This window comes from Cucurbita pepo, chromosome LG19 (genome assembly GCF_002806865.2).
Source record: "Cucurbita pepo subsp. pepo cultivar mu-cu-16 chromosome LG19, ASM280686v2, whole genome shotgun sequence".
Lineage (NCBI taxonomy): Eukaryota > Viridiplantae > Streptophyta > Magnoliopsida > Cucurbitales > Cucurbitaceae > Cucurbita > Cucurbita pepo.
This window is the reverse complement of record NC_036656.1, coordinates 12,927-36,913: the sequence shown is the minus strand read 5'-3', so window position 1 is coordinate 36,913 and position 23,987 is coordinate 12,927. Positions and strand designations below refer to the sequence as shown.

General features: G+C 34.6%; 1 protein-coding gene across 1 annotated transcript in view; it reads right to left on the bottom strand.

Moving 5' to 3' along the window:
• LOC111782154 (translation factor GUF1 homolog, chloroplastic) overlaps window positions 1-23,987 on the bottom strand; it is a 26,019-nt gene extending 2,032 nt beyond the window's left edge. The window contains exons 1-19 of the mRNA XM_023662962.1: window positions 23,599-23,987; window positions 23,204-23,380; window positions 17,599-17,685; window positions 13,189-13,245; window positions 12,929-12,994; window positions 10,496-10,558; window positions 9,407-9,451; window positions 8,642-8,742; window positions 8,040-8,136; window positions 7,784-7,855; window positions 6,690-6,844; window positions 6,525-6,582; window positions 4,884-4,964; window positions 4,679-4,765; window positions 3,229-3,300; window positions 3,016-3,150; window positions 2,545-2,618; window positions 1,876-1,963; window positions 425-502 (exon numbers count right to left, since the gene is read on the bottom strand). Of these exons, the coding sequence (XP_023518730.1) occupies window positions 425-502; window positions 1,876-1,963; window positions 2,545-2,618; window positions 3,016-3,150; window positions 3,229-3,300; window positions 4,679-4,765; window positions 4,884-4,964; window positions 6,525-6,582; window positions 6,690-6,844; window positions 7,784-7,855; window positions 8,040-8,136; window positions 8,642-8,742; window positions 9,407-9,451; window positions 10,496-10,558; window positions 12,929-12,994; window positions 13,189-13,245; window positions 17,599-17,685; window positions 23,204-23,380; window positions 23,599-23,850 (1,845 nt within the window). The 5' untranslated portion in view covers window positions 23,851-23,987. The remainder of the gene's footprint in view (window positions 1-424; window positions 503-1,875; window positions 1,964-2,544; window positions 2,619-3,015; window positions 3,151-3,228; window positions 3,301-4,678; window positions 4,766-4,883; window positions 4,965-6,524; window positions 6,583-6,689; window positions 6,845-7,783; window positions 7,856-8,039; window positions 8,137-8,641; window positions 8,743-9,406; window positions 9,452-10,495; window positions 10,559-12,928; window positions 12,995-13,188; window positions 13,246-17,598; window positions 17,686-23,203; window positions 23,381-23,598) is intronic.

Sequence of the window (23,987 nt, the reverse complement as noted above, 5' to 3'; positions counted from 1 at the left end):
TCTAAATTGAATCATCATTTTTAGGAAAGAGAAGAAAATCATAATTGATGGATGCATAGCATTTTTACTGAGGAAAATTAAAATAGATTGAAAATGACTTCTCCAATTGTATAGTCATTTGAGAGAGAGGAGAAAACACAATAGATTAAAAATAGGTTCCGTTGATAGTAGTTTTTAAGGAAGAGAAGAAAACATTTTAGGAAAGAGAAAAAAACATAATAGATTGAAAAATGAAAGNTGGTAATGTTTTTAAAAAAATAATGCAAGTCTTTTCTTAGAAAACAAAAAATAAATAATATATTGGTACCTTCAAGTGGCAGAAATTCAAAACATTTGGACCAAGAAAATACATAATTAAGCCATGTAACTGTTAATGTCAATCACAAATATTATCATGTGTCGAGAAAGGAAATATTAATTTGACCTGAATAGGTACTTTAAACATTTGTCGCGGTATCAGCTCCTTCAGCTTCTGAGTCAAAGCTCTTCCAACGGAATATGCCTGAAAATGGTATTTCTTGTCAGCTTCATAGCATAGCAAGTTGGTCTAAGCCAGAATAAGTAATGAAGCATTTGCTCAATCAGCGGACTGACAAAAGACACTCGCATAGTGCCTATGTCAAAACTATATAAGACAAAATAAAGTCTATTGAAGCGTTGCTTTGAAATTTCATTGTCTTTGGACCAGAAAAGGAAGAAATGCTATACCTACCTGGGGGAAAGTCAAGGAACGTCCGGACTCGAAAAGTTCCAAGCCCAAATTATAGGCGTTGTTCGCCAATAAATATATATATATATATATAGTACAACCTAACTACAGAAAATGACTCTAATCCACAAAAAAAAAAAAAAAAAAAAAAAAAAAAAAAAAAAANGAGAAGAAAATAGAATAGAAAATGGTTTCGGTTAATGATAGTAGTTTTTAGGAAAGAGAAGAAAATAAAAAAATAAAAAATTGAAAATCGCTTCGGTTAATTGATAGTCATGCTAGGGAGGAAAAGAAAACAGAATTGATTAAATATTATTTTATAATTGCATAGTCATTCATATGAAATAAAAAAAAAGACAGAGAGAGGAGAAACAAAAGTGGTAAAAAGAGAGAAGGAAAATAGAAGATGTGAGAAATTATTATTATTTGTACCAAGAGAATATANAGAAAAAAGAAAAAAGAAAAAAATCTAAGATCACAAGTACGAAAAGTCGAGAAGATGAAGCCTACTAGGAGGCATTAAACCTAGCCACCTCCCAAACTTCCTCATCGATCTCTCACAACTAAGACCATTTACATTGACATGTTATAAACATTTCTATCGATATTTTCATAAAATCATATTTGTGTCAAGATTGATATTACAACTTTAAACACGAGAGAATCCCTTTGAAGCACTTACCAGCACTTGGTAAGCGTACAGATTAGTCCTCACCAAGTAGCTTAATTATTTAGAACGAAATGAAGAAAAGTGTGAAATATGGAAGCGGCAGAGTCAAAAGGGACAAAATCAGAAATAAGAAGAGTAAGGAGGATAGAAAGGAGATACTCTCAAATATCTCCATCGACCTTCTAGTACCCTAAGACTTTTTTAAGAGCCAGACGACTTTGATCCACCAACTAACAGAAGAAAACAGACAGCAGGACAATAACTAACTAATTATGCATCAAGTTTAGCATTACATAAGTTCCTACTCATCCAAAGAAAAACACTACTTTATGAAGAGAGAAACCAGGAAGGTAGAAGCTAACTATACCTATCCAGAGTAATAACCAATACATGCTCGAAATTGATACCAGATTATATCATTTTATTTTTGGTTTTTAATGAGTAACAAAAAAATTATTTCTCGAATGATAGCAAGTATTCTTGTTATAAATATTACCTTATTGTTGTGCACGATTGTTGCCAATGGTTCCACTCGGTCACCATTTATCTGAATATCCAGTTTTATCAACTCACTTTCTCTATATCTGAAAGTCATTATGCAATTTTAATACGAAAAGTTAGAAGCACATCTTTAACAACCAAGAAACAAAAACTACTAAAAATTTTGACACATTTTCTTTATACTTGTGGTTTTCCTGGAATTTATACTCTTTATTTTGAAATCCTATCTCAAAAATTCAAAAAACATCCAGTTTGTGTTCGAAGATAGGTGTTGAGGGGAGTGTTAAACATATGACATCCTGCATAAGGGAAGGGTTGATGACAAATGAGTCCGTTACTTCACGCCCATCTCTGGCCCCTAATATATATGAAAGCGCCTCTTCTATTCCTTCTCGTCCATCTCAGTTACAATTATTTCATTCCTTGTTCATCTCACTTTAACCGTTTTCAATTCAGTACAAAATAATAACATGATTTTGTCCCCATAATTGACAATGTGGACATATCCACCAAGGATGCTTATATGTGAGATCCTTATTTAGTAATAGAAAAGCTTCTCTACGAAAAGAAAAAATGCAGCAAGAGTGATATTGATTGCATCATTCTCAAAAATCAAATCCACTCTATTAAAGAAAAGTGTACATGAACGATTTAGTGCTTTTACCCAGTAAAAGAGTATTCCATGCTTGCATAACCTTTGCTTCTGGATTTTAGTTGGTCAAAGAAATCACCAACCATCTGAGGGGAAGGGAGGAAATATATATCAATACTCACCACAAAAATAAAACAAAATATTGGAAGTTCATAGATGTTGAGATTTGAGAATATGAAGCTTATATACTTCGACATTTAAAATCTCTTTTAATTAAAGTCAGATTATTAAACTTTCATTTTCTTTTCCTTTTTAAGTTTTTTTTCAAGGATGTTCAGTTTAATTCTCAGCTTTTGTCTTTCCACTTTAAGTTAACCTTTAATGTTGTTTCTATATCAGCTAACTAACTTGTATCAGCTAACCAGCTCATATAAGAAGGCAATCAGATGAAATCATTACCAACCAACATTTCATAAGTTCAACAATGGCTAAATCGCATAAAATACAGCATCGGTGTTCAGCATTGAAGTGAGACAAACTTACTTCTGCTAGTGGTAGGGCATAGGTGATTGATGCTCTAATTTCGGTTATAAATTTCATTTCTTGAAATTCTCCTCTTCTTTCTTGGGCCAACTCCATCAGGGGTCCAATATACTCCTTTGGCGTAAGCATCTCAATCTATGATTAGGAACAAAAATAACACATTATATTACTTGATATATTAGATAGATATAGCTTTGAAGCACAAAAGTTGACCTTGACAAACGGCTCCTCAATTGACCTTCTTTTTCCAGGTTCAGGAAGCAAAGATGGATTTGAGCATTCAACCTTCAGAAATGAGAATTTTGTTATAACGTTAGCAAGAGATTAACACAAAGTTCAACTTCCAAAGAAGGTATTATTTATCCCATCCTATGATATTCACACACACATACGCGCATATGCATAATGGCATTCAATGAACAAAAAGAATGAAGGGGGCAGGAGCATCAATAATTCTACATTGAATCTTCCTTTCTAATTACATAACATATTCAAGTGCTCAATGAATTAAAAGGTGATGCAAAGATCAGTGGTCAACAAGCACCACTAAAATGTCACTGTAAACAAATAATAATAACAATAAATTTAATTTAACTCTTTAACCAAAACTCATTTCTCATCAAATTATTTTATAAAATGTATTTCCTTAGATCAATTAGTCACCTGTTGGATTAAAATTTTCATTATCTTTTCCATGTCCTCACCCCACCCCTTTTTTAAAGGTTTCTTTTCGTCCTTATGAACCCAGTGATTCTTGTTGGTAATCTCACCCCTGCTCATGAATATGTCACTATTCTCCTCGTTGCATAGTATAAATCAGAAAATGGTTCCATAGCCTTTATGCCAAATCCAAAAGGGTATAGGATTTGAATTCCTAAAACCTCTTTGATACGCAAGCAGCTATATGATAGCCAAGCATTTAGTTAACCATCGTCATACTAAACATGCGGAGATAGACAGACACTAGTAAAGAAAGAGTAGAAGGGAAAATCATCTCTCTAATTTTTACACACTCTGCGCAATAGATGGCTAGAATTTTCATGAAGGCCCTGTCCAGGATTATATTTGAAGAATTGAGAGCCAAGTTTCAGTTAATCAATATACAAGACACAACTTGAGGGAGTGTGTTATAAGATAATGAGCCTCTTTATTTTACTTCATCAACTTTTCAAACCCTTCCTTTCATTGTTGGAGCACATACTTTGTATTCCCTAAAATAACCACATGGCTATGCTAATTCCCGGAACTAATAACCTTCCATATTTTTCATTTTTTACTTGTATACAGATTATTAATTATTTAACCACTTATTCATAAGGAAACCTACAGTAAGGATATGATGTTCAATCTTTGGTACAAGTGATTCGATAATTAAAAAGAAAGATTTTTTATTTTTATTTTATTTCATTTTTTTTAAAAATTAATAGCTTTGGATTGATTCAATCAAACTAATTTTAGAATTCATGAACTAACCAAAGCCTTTGTGTTTGGCTAATAGAATTAATTGGGTCATCAAGTTCTTTAAACACCGCTACAGAGAACTATTGAAATCACACGTCACTCTAGATTCATAATTACAGCAAGTAGTAAATATATACTATTTTCATTCTTCTTGCTACCATATGATAATGAAGCATAAGTCTAAGGATAGAGGAGAAATTACAGTTTCACCGTTTACACAGTTAACTCTATATACAACACTTGGAGCTGTAGTTATCAGGCTCAGGTTGTATTCTCTTTCAAGTCTTTCCTGTATAACAGAGGCATTTATGAGAAAATTTTGTTCTTAACGTTTGTTTCAATGCTGTTAGTACATAGTAACGACTATGAAGCCAACAAATTTCTTTATGAAAACAAGGTAAAAGAACCTGGACGATTTCCATGTGGAGAAGACCTAAGAAACCACATCTGAAGCCAAAACCCATTGCACTTGATGTTTCAGGCTCAAACTGTATGAAGTTAGAGTGCCAAAATGGTCAAAATTCATATTAGATAGAGGTTGCCATCACACAGATTGCAAACAATATGGACTGGAGTCGACATAAATGATTAAAATAGCTGAGGAAGTGTAGTGGAAAATTATAGCAAAACATATGCCAAACGAAGAAAGGAAAATCAGATGAAATGCACGAAAAGGAAAAATCACATGAAAAGGATGCAAACACTTATGCTCAAAGATCACTGCATAATTTCTTAAAATATAACGCAGTCTATTTCTTCCTTTAACCAAACAAACTTTTTTTCTTTCTCCTTTTTTCTTTCCGTATTCATGAATGTTTGAACCATCTACATATCTTAACTCAACTCATGAAACAACTATCTGACAATTATCAGAAAACTCAGTATTTTAGTCTACTATGAAGGTGGCCACCATGAGTTTTGAATAAGTTTCTCCCGAAGTCCGTTCACTATTTTTCACTTGTCCAAATGACCATTAGGTAGTTGAGCTAACTAAAATAAAATAAAATACAAAAACTGGTTTTCCATCAACGCTAAATTTCATATGATTTGTATCTATTTCCATATGATTCTACGAATGAATGCTACATTTAACCACTTGTCAAAATATCAGCTAAAAGTTTCTCGGATGGAAGAATCTGAACCAGTCAATCCTTGAGTGTAATGTTTTCCAGTTTCTACATTTTCTCTTTGATTTAACCATGTAAAGCAGGTCTCATGATTGGAAAAAATCTTGTCCTGGCTCAATGAAATTCAATTGTCGAGCAATTTAAACTTAAGCCTTAATTGATCTATTAAGATGAAGAGTCATGTAAAGAAATACCGATAAAGGATTTTCCACCGTATTCCAGCATAACAGATCTAAATAATTCAACTCCCAAGAACCCCACCATCAATGCATTAAATGTTTCTTAACCACCAGAAACTCTTAATGCAAGGGACCTCACAATAAGTAACCTTTCTGAGGAATCTCTATTAGTAGAACTCCAATCAAGAACTCTTCAAACAAGGCAACAATTGAACCTATTCCCCAACTCCACAACAATGAAGATAATGAAGGGTGAATGAAGAATTTGAGAGAAAAATTGCTAGTTTCAATAATAGTAAATATAATAATAGTAATAATATTTTAACTATAAAAAAACGAGGACATACTAAGAACTTCTTAGAAGGGGAGTTTTTCTCCTTCATAGAACAACATATGAAGATACTTTCGGTAAGAAGTTGGAAAAAAAATTAACTTTTCCTATCATAAAGACGATACTCCTTATCCGAGATTTTGCCAACTCAACAAGTATAATGAACCGTATATCTACCATCAATCACATTTAACGCCCATGAATAAAAGGGGTGCAATTAAACATATTAAAATAAAAGGGACTAAACTGAAACCTTCTAAATGATAGAATCAAACATTAAGACTAGTTTTATGTTGTAGTAAACAAAACTGTCCATAACAGAACAACTAAAGTGAGGCAAAGTATTTGTAATGTAGATGTATTAAAGAGTCAAAATTGAAATATATAAAAGAGAATTAATCCTTCAATAACCTTCAACGCGGCATCATTAAGTTGCAGCTTTTCAAGAGCATCACGTAATTCTGGAAACCTGAAAAAGTAGAGCACAAAAGTTTAAGTTAAGCAGAAGCAAACAGATCATTACTTTGTAAATTTTTAGAATATGGTAAATAAATTAGCATAAGCAAGGATCAATACTGGTCTGCATCAACTGGAAAAAGGCCACAGAATACCATTGGAGTGACTTCCTCATATCCAGGTAGTGAGTCTTCGGCCTTTCTACTAAAGTGAGTAATGGTGTCCCCAACTCTGGCATCAGCTACTGATCTTATAGAAGCTGAAAGATAGCCAACCTGAAAATGAACAGGGCAAGAAAATAGAATAGTGTTGAAAATGAGTGTCAAAGTTGGGACATCTTTGTAAACAGCTCTTCAGGAAAGTTAGATAATATCTTCCACAGTTTATTCTTTGATCCCCAAAGTTCAGGGTAGGAGTTGAGTAGATAAGTTTTTCTTTTTTTAGCCTTTCTGGTGTAGGCTAAAGAGACTAAGGAGACTGGCTAAAGAGACTAAGGCATGCCTTATCTACCAACAAAACAAATTGAGAAGGCAAAGGTCTCGGGATTTCTCGAACCCTTGCTGGTACCAACAAGACCTTGGGAAAGTGTGTCATTGGATTTCATCACACATTTTCGTAAGAAGGAGACACGAAACAATCCTGTTTTCCACTCTGATACCATAATCCAACGACACTTTCACTTTTTGAATTTAACATGACATAATCTTTAGATGTAAATAATGAATAAATATTTTAAATCTTCATGGTATCAACACCTATAAATAAATCCTAGCCAATGGTCAAAAACCCAAGTTACCACTCATCACTAATGCAACCTCCTCACAATTACCCCATCTAGGTTTGTTCTTGACTTGCTTGTGGGAGTTTGTGGTTCATGTTCTAGATTTTTGCTGATCGGTGGGTAGGCTAGTTGGGTAGTGACAAAAACTAAAGCTGTGTTTCACATCCCAACCCCTAATGGTTCACAAAGCCCTAACTGCCCTAGGAAAAATTCTAGTGCTTTGATACTACATTAATGTGAGAGCAAATAGCAGAAATAACTCTACTTTGTCTACAGTTTAATACATATATGCATACATGGAAGCCCTAAACTAAATATCGTATAATTATAATAAAAATGACAAAAGACTAACAGGTTCCCATTTACGAATATACTATTAAAAATACGTGGGGATCACTTAACTATATAAACAATTGCCCAATCAATCATTTACCTCTCCAGCATAAAGTTCCTCCACTTCCAACTGATTGGGAGATAAGACTCCAACTTCATCAGCAAAATAATCCTGTGGATAAAGTGGCATTACACTTATTAGGGAAAAGGAACTTCAAGAACAGAAAATGCTTCAAGAAATAAAAGACCTTAATCCACTTTCAGCTAAGACAATGCAAAAATTCAAACTTCTCAATGTTGGGAAGAGAAGAAATAAAATGAGGGTAAAAAGAATATTGAGTGTCTAGAGAATTTACCTTTCCACTAGCCATGAAATATACTCTATCACCTTTCTTTATTCTCCCATCAACAACTCGAAAGTAAACTATAACACCCCTATATGAATCATAATAACTGTACAAAAGCAAGATAACCACCTCATTCAACATCTGTTCAGTTCATTATTATTAAGATTTTGATGGCAAAACCATAAACTCAAAGCATATAATCGGCGCAAAGTTTTTATTTTTATTTATTTTTATGAGAAACAAAGTTCATTTCATAGAAGATATGAAACTACAAAATCTATATAATATAGAGGGTAGGCAAGCTAAACCCCTAGCCAAAGAAGTTACAAAATGTAAAACTACAATATAGTTATTAGTGTGCAAGAAGTTAATAAATAGTCAATGATGCGCTAAAGCAGAGTCTTCCAATATAGCTGTTGAATTTTAGTCTGATTTTAAGGAAACATACAAACATGGAAGCAATTTTCTGTTAAGTTATAAAGAAAATATGGGAACATCAACTATAAAACAGGTTTGCTGCTAAGGCAGAACTTTTAAATTGAAGATATTCAGTGTAAATAAGAGTCATTTAAACATAAGCATATATCGAGATAACTAAGCTAGTTGTATACCTATCAAATATTAATGCTCTGAGTGGCCTATCAGCAGTATTACGAGGTGAAGGAACCCTTTCAACAATCGCATTTAAAATTTCAGTTATACCTATCCCCTCCTACAGGAGAAAAAAAAAAAAAAAAAAAAAAAACAAAAAAGTGAATTTAATNAATGTCAGAATACAACAACAATAAAAGAAAATTTCAATTTTAGCTATAAACTTGTCATGTCGAATCAAATTTCTCCATATACTTTCAATTCTATCAAATTGAACCCTAAACTTAGACAATTGTTCAAATTCTTAACCTCTATTCAATTTTTGTTGATTCACTCGCCAATTGTAACAAAAAAGTTTAAGTTATCCATAATATCATTAATTTCAATAAAATAAAGTTTTTCACAAAATAAAGTTTGATCAATGCACAAATTAACCACTTTCTCAACGTTGCTAAAACTCGCAAAATTTCAATAAAAATTAAGCTCTAATGTTAATTCTTCTAAAAATATGAATCATATGTGTTTTGTTATAGTTCGTGGAATGAATATAAGAATACTTTTTATCACAATCTTTCACAGAAACTTATCCGAAGATAAAAATTACAACAACTTAGAAGTTTAAGATCAAGATTGCAATACTTATCTCAGTTTGAGGTCCAATTTGATGGAATTGAAATTTTCTGATTTCTTATCAAATAAACACATGCATATATGGTCTCCATCAGTAACCAGCCATTTAATGGACAAGAAGAGCAACTATGAATAAGAAAATACTGAAAACTAACCTTTGCTGAACATTGTATCGCATTACTACAATCAAGACCCACAATCTGCAATAAACGTGAAATATTATAAACTTAATTCTTTTCTTTTTAGAAAAAACATAAATGTAGATGTAAGTACTTTTAAAGTTACGCAAGTTTTCTCTAAGTCCTTGTTTTATTTTTACTTTTTTATTAAATTAAACAGCCAAATCAAGTCAAATGAATAAACAGACAAAGGCTCAAGTTCGTATTATAAATAAATAAACAAAATTACAGTGAACCCTTAAATGCATGAACCGCAACTTATGCCAACTCTAGATGCATGAACTGCAACCTCAAATGGTACGTTAAAGTCTAGTATGGCTAGAGTAGAACTGGTACTAAACTTGTCCTTAAGAATAGTGAAGCTTATATGTTGTTCATCTCCCCAAAGAACTTTCTTTGGATCCAAAAGGATGACATCAAAATGGAGTCAGCCGCTCTCAGATCCTTTTCCCATTTATATGTTTGTCTATTTTCAGAAATAAACATCTTCCTCAAATGCCCTTATTTCTATGAATACTTGATAGCGTCAAAAAAGATGTTGCGAAACAAGTAACAGCTGGTCTCTCGAATTCATGTTGATTTGTGAATTCCCTCATCATGTTAAGTACATACAAGTGGTTATACAGAAAACCTGTCATGGCCCTTTTAAGACACCTTTTAAATTGGTCAATCATTCTGATATCCTCTAAAATTAAATCTAAACAATGAGCGGCACATGGTGCCCAATATAAATATGGTTATTTTGCATCCAAATATTTACCAGCTAGGGCATAGTTTGAGGCACTATCGACACTTTGCCACAGTGAAAGCATATCTCCGAATAAGAATTTGTACCTTTTCATTTCATCAAAGAAGGGGGGGGNTTTCTATGAAATTAAAAAAACTAAAATATAATGAATAATATTAAATGATCGAACTGTTCTATCCTTGCCAGTATTTCCATTGACAACATCAAACATAAATCCAAGATCAGAGTATTCCGGCTCAACAAAGGAAAGCATTAGTACAGGCAAAAGTGATGGTACATGAAATAAAACTATTCTTTTTTATTTATATTGTACCGACCTCTTCAATCTCCTGCGTAACACGAAGTGGATCAGCACCTGGAAGATCAATTTTATTTAAAACCTGCAACATATTACATCAATAACTCATCAATCAAATTAGTACGGTTGCTTTTGGAGAAGAAATTATTTTCTTATTACTCAAACAACACAATAATGGGTAAATATAATACAAGAGAAGTTTCAACTAATGGGTAAATATAATACCAGAGAAGTTTCAACTAATGGGTAAATATAATAACAGAGAAGTTTCAACTAAGGAAATTACTTATAAAAGGAAATGGCATTAAAAAAATACTCAAGGACTAATAGAAACCCAATTACACTATTTATAAATCTAATCCCTCAAGCTAGGTTGTACATAGATTATAAGCCAAGCTTGGAGTTAAATTCATCAATGCAATATCCCTATATATATTTCCATTCAGTTAGTTCTCCGGCCCAACTAGCATCAATGTAGAGTTCAATTTTGTTAGACTTTGTTAAACAATATTCATGATCTAGAGTGTCTTTCAAGTATCTTAAAATCCTATTTATAACCCTAACTGATGTTTGTTCGGGTTATTCACATACTAAAAACAATACTAACCGTATGCAATGTTTGGTCTAGCATGTGATAAGTAAGTTGACATTCCCACAAGTCTTTGGTACATGCTATTGTCATCTGGAATTACCCCTCCACTTTGGTGTTGGACTAAATTTGGATCTATAGGAGTTTCAACAAGCTTACATCCAGGATTTTCTGTCTTCTTTAGTAAATTTAGAATATGTTACTGCTAAGAATTGACAATACCACTTTTAGTTCTTGCTAAAACCTAGAAAGTATCTCAAACTTTTTAGGTTCTTGTTTCAATTTGATGGTTTAGAGGAAGTTTTCTCTTCAACCGAAGCCCAAAATAATTGGGACTTTGGGTTGCCCCCCAATGTCCCAAATAAGTCACTGCCCATCTCCCAACATCACAACCCCGAATTCTGGCAGCTAACAACTCTCACTTTAATCAATATTACTGCCTGAAATGGCGATCTTTTCCCTATTGATCTTGAGCCCAAAAGCAAGCTCAAAGACGTCGATAATCTCCTTCAACTTCTTAGACTTTTTGTCATGAAAATTTAAGAATGAAAGGGTGTCATCTGCAATAGTAGAAGGCTCACATGGTTTTGATTCATTCACACCACAAAACCATTGATACAGCATCTGTCATACACATTCTCCAACATAGCGCTTAACACATCTACAACAACAACAAAGAAAAAGTTCAAGGGGTCTCCCTGTCTTAGATCCTCGACAGTTGAAGAATCCACTTGCCCTACAGTTTACAAAGACTGAGAAGGAAGTGTTAGTGATACAACCACTTATCCCCCTGATCCACCACTCTCCAAAGCCCTGCACAAAACATCAAGAAAAAAAATCCAAGACCACCATGTCACAGGCTTTTTCAAAATCTAGTTTGATCACCTATCCTTCTTCTTTTTATCTCTATACTCTCTGGCTAACTCTTTCTCCGCAAGTATGCGTAAAGAATCTACCTACTAGTTATAAAAGTTGAATGATTATGAGAGACTGTGTAAATAAACTTTTTATGGATCAGTTATTTAGTAATATTGCATTGTCCTGCAGCACTACTACTTGTCCATGTTTTCAAAGTGCAAGGGGGCACTCCAAGGCAACAATTCTCTTGATTGCCTTAAAGTGACAGGCACTTCGGGAATATTTGGGCATTCCTATGTTTTGGGCATTCTTGAGGTTTGAACGCCACCAAGAAGATGTATATTGTACATTGGCCCAAGAAACGGAGAAGGGGAAGCATCAATAAGAGGACTTTGTGACACTGGAGAAGTTGAATAAAGGAGAATCTAAGAATGGAGAAGGAGAATCTAAGAACGGATAAGGGGAATCTAAGAATGGAGGAGGAGAACAAAAATAGAATCAACAGCAGATGAGCCTAGGATTGGAGAATTCTGAAGGTTAGAGTTATCAAGAAGGTAGGAAAAAAAAGTTAGAATCAAGACCGACCTATTCTTTGTAAGAAATGAAAGTTTTAATTGAAAAAATGGAAAGAGGTTTTATTAAACCATTTTTAAAGTTTGATTAATTAGATATATATTTAAAAATTTAGAGATTTATTTGACACTTTGTAAGGTTCAAAGACCTCTTACACACAATCCAAAGACCAAAGTTATATCTTTTTATTTTTTTTTTATGAATAATCAAATTTTCTTTGAGAACCAATGACATAATACAAGAATGTATAAAAAATAAAGCCCACAAAAAAGGAGTCAAACCAAGGAAGGAAATGCCACAAACTTATAATTAACCTCAAAAAGTATTATTAAGGGCATAGCCGATCAAAACTATCTTATTATAATTATCAAGTGAACCAAAATGTGGCACCAATAACAAGACATAAATATAATTCAAAATGGTAAAACATACAGGAATAATTTCTAGGTTGTTCTCCAGAGCCAAATAGACATTTGCCAGCGTCTGTGCCTCCACACCCTAATACAGATTTGCACAAGAGTTACACTAAGCAAAAGATAATACAAGTTTAGCTACGACAAAAAATTACAAAAAAAAAAAGGTCAAGATTTGTGAAGCACAATTAATGCACATAGATTTCCTACAGATGAATCAAGTTGGAAGACAAATAATCAACTATAGCTAACGCAAAGAAACCATCTAGATTGACATACCTGGGAAGCATCTACAACAAGAAGAGCACCTTCACATGCAGCAAGAGATCGAGAAACCTAGCAAAAAGGGAAAGTTAAATGAAGTTGAAATATTATTGCTAGGTAAGGTATTAATCTCATGAGTCATACTTAACTCCAAAAGCAAGGCATTTTACCCTTTTTTTTTTTTTTTTTTTTTTTTTTTTTTTTTTNGGAAATTAAGGATCAGAAAAGAGACTAATGCTAGAAAAGATACAACCTTCACTTGGGAGTGAAAATTTGACAAAGAACAACAAAACAACTAAAAAGAAATATAAACATCCCAATGTAAGTAAAATGTCAAGAAAAGAATAGGCTGCAAAGGATTTGGAAACTGTGCACTAGGATTTTTTTTTTTTTTCTCGATAGGAGACAATTCCATTGATGTGTTGTCCATGACGTGCATAAAAGACCTTCCCAATTTATAATGAGGGAGGTATGACTATAGGAAGCAAAAAATGGCGCGCTAAGCAATATTTCCGAAGAGCCTAGTAAAGTCTGAGTCTTCACCATGAATACTCTTTGATTTCTTTCTTTTCATAGATTCCAAAAGAAAGTCATAATGAGGTTTGTCCATAGAGCTTTAACATTCTTGAAGGCTTTCAAACATGCTGAATTGAAACTCTCAAACCACAGAAGATGACCTTTATTATTGAAGATCCTCAAGTTACTTTCCAATCATAACTCATAAAAAAGAGCTTTGATCACATGAAACCAAATGAGGTAAGGCTTCAAAGACAATGGACCCAAGAGAAGCTGAAGCATGTTGCCTTCTAAATTTGAAGACAACACACACTTTATCTTGAAAAAACTAAAACATCTTGAACCAGCAATCCAAATAATAAGAGCATTAAAAAAAGAGTTGATTGAGAGAATCCCCATCCGCGTAACAAAGTGAACAAACCGAAGGCATAAGAGAGGAGGAAATTTTCGTTGGCTTTCAGATTGTACTCAAGTTAGTGAAATTTCAGACCAGATGGAATTGCTTGTCTAGATTGAAAATAGTAGAATGTTAGTTTCCAACCCTCATCCACCGCTGTCTTCTGCTTTTGGTTAGTTTCAGTCATTGTCAATCCTCTTTTTCTAGTGTGATTCATTTTCCAGAGTTTGTTCGTTATGGAGTTTATTAGTTGCTGTATTTGAAATACATATTACTGTATTTGGTATGAGAATGACTTGTTTTTCATTGAAGATTTGAAGAATATGCAGAAGCCTCATCTTTCTATTTCTCATGTGCGCTGGTTTAAGTTATGTATGGTTGATTTATTGCAATCTCCGGTGCATTTGTCTTTCATAAGAAAATTAGAGATACTGATGGAACCATTGAGTTATCAACGTTTAGAACCCACCAAGGCTGGTTTTTTTAGTGTGCAGTCCGGTTTGTTTCTAAAGGAGGAAAACTTATACATGTTTCAATCAGTTTTGCTAAGAAAGGTTGGACAGTTTTCTGAGAAATGGTAACGGATTTCTTTTGAAATATGAGGAAAACGTGTCTCTGCAAAATGTTTGAAAGGTCACTTCACTGCCCTTGATTGTTGATCAATGCAACATTGAACCCAACAAAGTTCACTTTACTAAAATCTTACTCCCTTCCTCTCTAAATCTTACTCCCCTCTAATCAGCTTACATCAGAAGAAACGGCTCCCAGCTGTGTAACAGAATCAACCAATCAATCAGTTTTGAGTTTAAGTAGCTTGAAAATTGACTGTAAGCCAGTTTGCAACTATAACGATGAAGCCATTGTTGAAGACTTATTGTTTGCAAGCTAGACTCTCTTTTTCAGACAATGATTTTCTATCTACATAACATTCAGGTTTGCATAATTTTTCTTCACTGATTAAGGCCAGTGGTCTTCAATTCCGTGAATTTATTCCCCTCTTTTTAGGGAATCAGTCAGAAAAATTAATTATAAGTTGGAACCATCTTTGATATACTATGAACATCTTTTCTTGGGACAAAAGGAGTTTGGGGGATGGATCAAAGAAAGTAGCCTGAAGAATTTCTGCAAAGCATTTGCCGGGATAGTGATGATTCAAGAGTTCAATTTGTCATCAGTTGCTCAAAATGCAGAAGGATCTTTTTGGAGAGGGTATTGCTTGTGTTCATGTGAAATCCTTGGTTGTTCAAGAGGTTTACTGATTTTGTGGATTGAAAGCAAGGTGACCTTGTAATTGAATTTATTTGTTTGTATTTTCTTTTGGAAAGGAAAAGAGGGTGGAAAGGTATCTCATTTGTCATGCTGGAATTCAGTATCTAAATCTCAATCTGTTGATGGTTTGTGATTCATTTCCCTTTTGATTGGCGTACTGCTGAAAATCATTGTTCTAGCTTAAGAAGCCTGTGGTTGAGTTTTTCCATAATCTAGTAGCAATTGGAGCTCTTTTCTTTGTGCAACTTAGTTTTGGTTTTCAGGCATTCACATCTCGGCTCTTGGATGATTGCTTTCAGAAGACTTTTAAAGGGTGGGGAAAGTTTCTTACTCCAAATAAAGTTCAAAAAGTTCTCCCTGGGCCGTAGAATGAACAACTATGTCTCGATTTAAAAGAAGAATCAATTCTGCTTTATTATCCAGCTCAGAAATTATTGAAATACAGGACAACTTCATCAGCAAACCACTTCTTTTTAATTGTTTTTAAATTTTGAGGTTTTGAAGCAATAACAAGCCTCATCCATAAGATCGATCTTCTGCAATGGATTTCTCAATAACACTAACGCAATCTGGTAAGCTCATCCAAGAATTAAAAAACCGAAATGGTGAAGGCCCCAGCAAAACTTCCAGCTTCCAAAAGAATTGGGAAATGATAGGAGAAAATCCATACCTTTTTTCCGAAACCATCGTGGTATCAAAAAGCTATCCCATGCTTTAGAAATGAAGAAATGAATCAACAAAGATTGCAGATTATCATCCCCTAGCTTAGACCAAGTAAATTTCCATTGAAAAGTGGAACTTCCATAAGACCCATTTCATCAATTAATTTATTAAATTGCCTCATCCCTTTTGTTTTGATCTCACAAGGACTTCTCTCATGAACCCAGCGACTTATGTTGAAATCAACTCCTAAACACCATGGAATACCTCAATATGCAAGAAAGGAATTCAACTCATTCCACAAATGCTTTCGTGCTTAAGAATTATTTGGGCCACACAGAAATCCAGCATGTTTTATCATCTTGAAAGGAGATTTTAACCAATAAGGTGTAACCTAATCTAGGAACCTCCGGAACCCACACCTTACTTTCATCCCACGTGATGAGCATACCCCATGATCTACGATAAAATTCAACATGAACTCAATTAATTTCATTTGAACTCCACATGGATTTAATATTCTTCTAGTGAAAAGATCCGTCTTTTTGTTTCTTGAATAAGAAGTGTATCTGGGTTGAGTAGCAAAACATTCAAGTTGGTTCTTTTATAGTAATCCCCCAACCTTGTATTTCTAGATAAATCTTCATGGAAAAAGCATAGTGGAATACAAACAACATATATGATAAATCACCTTACAAGTCTTTTGAGGATTGGGAGGAGAAATCTCACAGAAACGAAGACCACTAGCTGTAATGTGGGAGGAAAATTTACATGGATAAGTGTGTACACCTGAGACTATTTCATCATTTTCCGAAGTATGAAACAAGTTGGTCAAGCTATTTGCACGAGGTTCTTCAACAAATGCCTTCTTGAATTGACTCTGTTGTATCTAAAACACCAAATCTTCACTACTTAAACTAACTTCAGATTCTTCATCAGATTCATTTATGGGCTCTAAAGTCTGAATTGGGATCCAAAGAGGTGGTGGTTGAATAAAGCTTTGGGAAAAGGAGATGTCCAAACTGTGTCAAAACTCGAGTGGCAGCTTCTTCTATACATCCTCATTATGAGTTGTAGAAGCTTGAATGGTCAGAATAAATTTTCCTTGGATAAACTCAGAAAATATAACTAAAAAATTATCTTTTATTTCCTTGACCGTTTGTTAAACTTATCAGATGAAAATCCCTCACTGAATTTACAATTTCCCTCTTGTGAATTAAGCAAATGAAGTTATCTTGAAGACGCGAATTGAGATGATAATTGGTATGAAATTCAGCAAACAGACAGCAGATCATACTATAAAAAGTCCCAAAATTTGATGAAGAGGGCACTTTAGAGTTCATATAATTAATTTGTAATAACTAAATGGAAATCAAGTGCTTGTAATTTGTAATTTAAGAATTGATAAAGGACGTGACTAGTCCAAAAAATGATTCTTTGGATAATGCCTTTCTATCCCTATTCTATAAGTTTTGTTCCACCACCTTCCCTCACACTATCAACAATGGGATCCAACAAGACAATCATTCAAATGCAAGTATAACTTCTGAACATTGCTGAAATAAAGACTTGCATGAAATTACCTCATAAGAGAAGTCAACGTGACCTGGTGTATCAATCAAATTCAAGCAATATGCTTCATTCTTATACATATAACGCATTCGAGCTGCCTGTCAAATTGATAGTTAAGACAACTAACACAAGCTAAATATTAGAAATCATGACAAAATTAATCGACATTACAATGCAAAAATATTAGAAGTCAATACATGAATGATTGTTTCTGAAAGGTTAGTCCGTTACTAATAGCTTGATAGACTCTTTGCCTAAGGAATGGGATATTATTTTTTTTTTAAACAAGAATCGAAATTTTTCATTGAAGAGATGAGAAAAGACTAATGCTAAAAGTACAACCTCAAAGGGAGTGAATAAAAAATAAAGAAAAAAAGATTACAGAGGGTTGTCAAAGTAATAGCATATAAAGACATACGCAAAAGACTTGGATAGAGCGCATCAGGAAGAAACCTTTAAATGAGTAGAATAAAAACAATCAACCCTAGATAAATGCTTATCTGCGAAATTTTTTTGATTCAATTTCATCCAAAATCCAAAAAAAGACCTCCACCGCATTGAGATGGGCAGCTTCAAAAATTTTACACCAACAAATTTAACAACAAAGCAATCAATATCATAAATGAGACTGAATCTACTTGATTCTTTCTTTCCTCAGGAGCAGAAAAACAAGCCTTGAAGACATCTATCAGATTACTGAGATTAGAACAAAAAACAAACAGTGCCCATCAAAGAGAACCATCCTGAAGAAGAGTGATGAAAAGCTGCCCCACACCCCGGCTGCCATAACCAGTTGATAAGGAAACAAGAAGAAGATGGACCCAAAAAAAAAAAAAAAAAAAAAAAAAAAAAAAAAAAAAAANAAAACCACGCCTGCTACCAATTCTATTTATGAGTCCACCCCTACTGCCGTAGAGTTACCAACTAAACCGTACACTCCACCTCCATTGCCAGATTCATTGTTCTCTTAGGTATGCTAGAAGAAAAAGTCATTTCAGAACCGGTGCAAGTCCAAACATTCAACTCTACTCAAAATGAGGATGTAACACAAGTACCAATAGATGATAGACCTAGAGCTCTCCGAAAACCTACTACAGGATGCACAGAACAACCCTTATGACACCATTTGTCGCTCAAACCACAAAATGAAATGCTATTCGGGCAGTAGCGGATCAAGGTATGCAACAAGCACAAGTCAAGATAAAGGGCTCTGGTCTTGGAAGAGATGCAGTGTTAAGATCTATTCGTAGAAGCGATATACTCTTAAGTTTCATACGGGATGTAACCCCTATGCACATAATGGTTGTAGGCCCCCGAAAAAACGACGTGTAAAAATAAACAATGAAGAGAAATTTCACCTGTAAAACTATATCTCTCTTGAAAGACTATCCCACAAGAGTTTCATTGCGAGTCTAAACTCAATTGTTATACCTCACACATTTTTTGAAACTTTATCCAAAGGAGAATGGCAGGATGATAAAAAAGAAGAAATGTCTACTTTAGAAAATAATAACGCGTGGGAAGTTGTGGATAGGCCAAAAGGAAAAAATATATAGTTGGGTGTAAGTGGCTTTTCAGAGTGAAGTACAAGGCTGATGGAACGTTGGAAAGGTATAAGGCAAGATTAGTAGCTAAGAGATACACTCAAACTTACGATATAGATTACCATGAGACATTTGCCCCAATTGCAAAAATATTGTTATACTTAGATGCCAACTTAAATTCAACTTTCACAGTATGATATGAAAAATGCATTTGCTAAATGAGGAAATCTACATGAGCATTCCTCCAAGATTTGAAAGCTCAAGAGGTAAGGTATGCAAATTGAGAAAGATTGTATGGCCTAAAACAATCACCAAGGGCGTGGTTTGGAAAATTCACAAAGGTAACGAAGGAATGTGGGTATAAGCAAAATCAAGGAGATCACATTCCTTTTATCAAGTATTCAGAATCAAGGGAATTTAGTGTTCTAGTGTATGGAGATGACATCATAGTCATTGAAGATAATGAAGAAGAAAAACTTAAACTAAGAAAAAAAATTGATGAACGAATTTGCAATCTTAGAAGGCTAAAGTACTTCTTCTATATTGAAATAGCGTACTCAACTCAAAGTATTTTCATATCACAATAGAAATATGTGACGGATTTATTGATGGAAATGAGAAAAAACAGATGTATCCACATCAGAAATTGGGAAAGTCAAAAGAAGAACCTACGGTGAACAAAGAAATGTACCCGAGGCTAGTAGGGAAGCTTATATATCTAGCTCACACTTGACCAGACATAGCATACTCAGTAAGTGTAATCAGCCAATTTATGCATCATCTGTGGGAGTCTCACCTTCAGGCAGCTTATAGAGAGTATTACATATAGAGAGTACTACGTTACTTGAAATGAGCTCCAAGAAAAAAAAAATTATTTAAACGGAACAATTCTCTTGCATTGGAAGCTTACACCAATGTTGACTATGTTGGATCAATAATGGACAAAAGATCTACCATGGGGCATTGGACATTTTTTTTAGGTAATTTAGTAACATGGAGAAGCAAAGAAGCAAAATGTGGTGGCTAGATCATCTGTCAAACTAGAATTCAGAGCTATTGCACAAGAGTTATGTGAACTTTTATGGTTAAAGATAATCCTTGATGACCTACAAATTAAGGAAAAAGGTCTGATAAAGTTGTATTGTGACAACAAATCTATAACACCTGGAATTTTAAGAAAATAAATAACAGATTTTTTTCTAAAAAGATTTAAAAAAAGAAGAAGAAAAGGAAAGAAAGTAGAATGGCACGCATGCAAGTTAGAGAAGATGACTGTACAATCAATGATTAGTTTCTTGACTTACATTCCTTTCTTTTTTGAACGAATTTGAAGCTAGCCAAATTTCACTAGTGTTATATGGAGTGAGTTTCTCAGAAATACTTGTAGGAGTCGATTAGGATTGGGAGCAGTGATTGAGTATTATGTTTAGAAGCCTAATTTGACCTAGTCTCATGATAATTTTGTTTAGATAATGTGAACATTTTACAACTTAGTCCTATTTACAGTTATATAGCTTTATCACGTAATGAACATGACGAGCATGTTGTATGCTTTTATAAGTTATTATGCATGATTTAGGGTTTAGATAGCCTATTATTGCCCAGTCATGAGTTTGGACTATTGCTATGTGTCATAAAGTGTTAGTAATGGTTTCCATAGACTATGAGTTACTATTTCACGTATTTTGGTCCTAGCACCTAGTCATGAGTTCCGTAGCCTCTTTGGGTTGACTAGGTACCTTGTAGGGACGGATCGGGCGTAACCCCTAACCAACAGAGGTTAAGGTCTACTTGTTACACATGGCTTAGTTGTCACCTATAGAGAATTTTTGGAGTCATAGAGGGTATGCTACTGAAGTACTTACAGTGGTGACTAGTGGGGAGAGTCATGGTCTTTTTACTCTTCAGCTTGAGTGGCGTAGTGACAAGTAGTTTTACTGTTCTAGCCTGAAAAAGCAAAGTAACAGGTAGTTACTATTCCTAAGATAGGTAGTTTTTCTGTTCTAACCCGATGAGGGTACATGAGTAGGTAGTTTGCTATCCCAGCCGGGAAAGGACATAGTGGTAGGTAGTTTTACTGTTTTAACCCGATGAGGGTACATGAGCAGGAAGTTTACTATCCCAACCTGGAAAAGGCATAGTGACAAGTAGTTTATTGATCTTAGGAACAAGTAGATGTTGCCCGGTCTCACAAGCGCACTCTTGCGGAAGAGGGACAACGATTATGCAGCATTTGTTCTCTCCCAGTAAACAAGTTAGCCGTGAGAAATTCGAATTTCGCAGAATACGTGGCGTATGCTCAAACCTCGGGTCACGTTTGAAAGAAATGTTTTAGAAAATGTGAACGAGGAAATACGTTGAAAACAATTTGAAAGAAAGCAATGTTATAAGCTAAAAGAGATTAGGCAACAACAACGACTTTGATAGCATATTACCCGATTGGGAATAAGTGACAACTAGTCATATCCCCCTATAGTACATTTTGGAGCATTTTAGCTCGGGAGTTAAAATGAAAGCATGTAAAAGAGGTTTAGAACGGGCATGCAACCATGGACAACATATCCTGGACAAGCATGATCGGGACGTCTGACACGCAACCATAGACAACACGCCTTGAACAAGCATGACTGTGACACCCGACACCACTAGGGAGAATCCACTGATTAGAGCTCAGTAGGTAGTTATGTATGGAGTACGATAATTATTTAGAGCAAAAAGGGCTCCTCCAGACTTATGAGTATTACCCTAGGGTCCTTCCATAGGTCACTTCAACTCGAGGTGCACTTTGCACAAGAATGACAAAGGACCTAGACATACATGAAACCTAAAGCAAAAAGAAAATAGAAAACATCTAGGTTGTGAACTTGAGAGGGATTGAATACCCGTTAAAGGAGGTATGTTGAGGCAAGTTGTACAGTGACCTACCAAGTTTGGTATAGTTGTTTAGCCATAGTTTGGGTGATCGCTAAAAACAACTATGAGCACATAGCTTAAGTTTTCGTGTATAGGATTAAGTCCGACAAGAGTCTACAAGTAGGTTGCTTACTGAGTATTTTTATACTCATTCCATGTTATTCTATTTTTGTTTTCCCGATGGAGTGTAGACCACTGCTAATGGCGGGAGCGTGCGGAGCCATGCAGTTGTAGGGGGTGCCCTTTAGATTGAGTCATCTTCCTTCTTGTCATTTATTATTATTTTAAATGTTATTGCTCGAAACTTAGGTATTTTTTGTAGACCATTTTGATTTGACTCCGCGGATATTACCTTTAGAATGTTTTTATGTCGGTTTTGAATGCATATTTAAATTTTAAATTCTTTGTCTCCTGTTTCGCAAAAGAAGATTTTACAGCCTTTTTTACCTTGCGTGCATGGCAACTGGTGATGTGGTATCGAAAATCAGGTCATTACAACATTAACTATCAGTATTGCCCATAATCCTATCCAGCATGATAGGACAAAATATATTGAACTTGATTGACATTTTATCAAGAATAAACGAGAGAAGGAGATAGTATGCATTAATTTTATGTTATCACAACTTCAACTAGCAGATATACTATCAAAAAGACTTCACAGAGTTGGATAGGAAATGAATGATATCTATTCCTCATCTTGAAGGAGATTGTTAAAAGAATGACTTTAATTTAAGGAATATTTACTCCCATCAAAGAAGTTGGGTAATCCCATTAAAGAAGGGAAGTAGTTGACCTCCTAATTTAGATTGATTGTTATTCAGTATCTAAGAATTTATTTTTCAAGTTTAAAATGAATAGAAAGTAAGATAATTTACACTGGCACACACCTACTTTATGTCAATTGAGCTATGTATTGCCATTTGGCAGCTTAGCTTGGGGACAATAAATTCCCTTATTGATAGGAATTAACAAGGTATATAGTGGTCAGTTTAAAGAGTGCTAAACTGGGAATGTTTTATTTCTTCCATTAGCCAACAGCAACCGTCTTATAATAAAGCTTGGTGTAAATACTTGATTTTGCCAAATCTCGCAGTAGCCTAGAGAATTGGAACAAATGGTTGATTGCATCAAAGAGAAACCAAATGAACAAACTGACCTGCAGTTTAATTGTGATGCCTCTTTCTCTCTCCAAATCCATGTTATCAAGAAACTGATCCTTCATTTCTCGCGTCTGAACGGTACCGGTCATCTGAAGCAATTTATCCGCCAAAGTTGATTTACCATGATCAATGTGCGCAATAATGCAGAAGTTTCTGATGTGGGATATAGGAACCTGCATTTCAGACCTCAGAAAGCCATACCAAATTCGGTTCCCACAAATATGATTCAATTAAAACAAATGGAAACTGAGGAATTACTCGAGCACATTTTAACATTGAGAAGACAGTTGCGGAGGTTTAAAATGAGCATCCAAGAAGCAAATATATTCCGGCAAGCACGAGAGAAAAATAAAGACGGATAAAATTGTAAACATTGTGATAGAGAAAGAACCTTCAACAATCGATTCTGGCCGGCTTCAGCAGCGCATTTAGCATCGAAGAGATGTGTTCCAGCAGTCTGACAAAGGACCTTGCCTCTCGTTGTTGGTGTTGAAGAAGAGGAAGAGGAGGAAGTGGAGAGGGAGGGAGAGAGTGGGAGTGGAAGTGTTGGGCAATGGAAGAGGGTGCTTCGCCTTGATTGGAGAAGACGACGATGTTGAGTGCATGTGGATAAGAGAGGCGCGAAGGAAAGCTCAGCCGCCATTGTGGTTCTTAGTTGTTTCGGAGCCTTCGCCGTGGGCTTAGTTTGTTGGGTTCGGGATGAAAGGCTTCGGGATGAAAGGCTTCGGGATGGTGTGCGTTTGTTTACAGCCACATAAAGTGGGGAAGATGTGCCGTTTT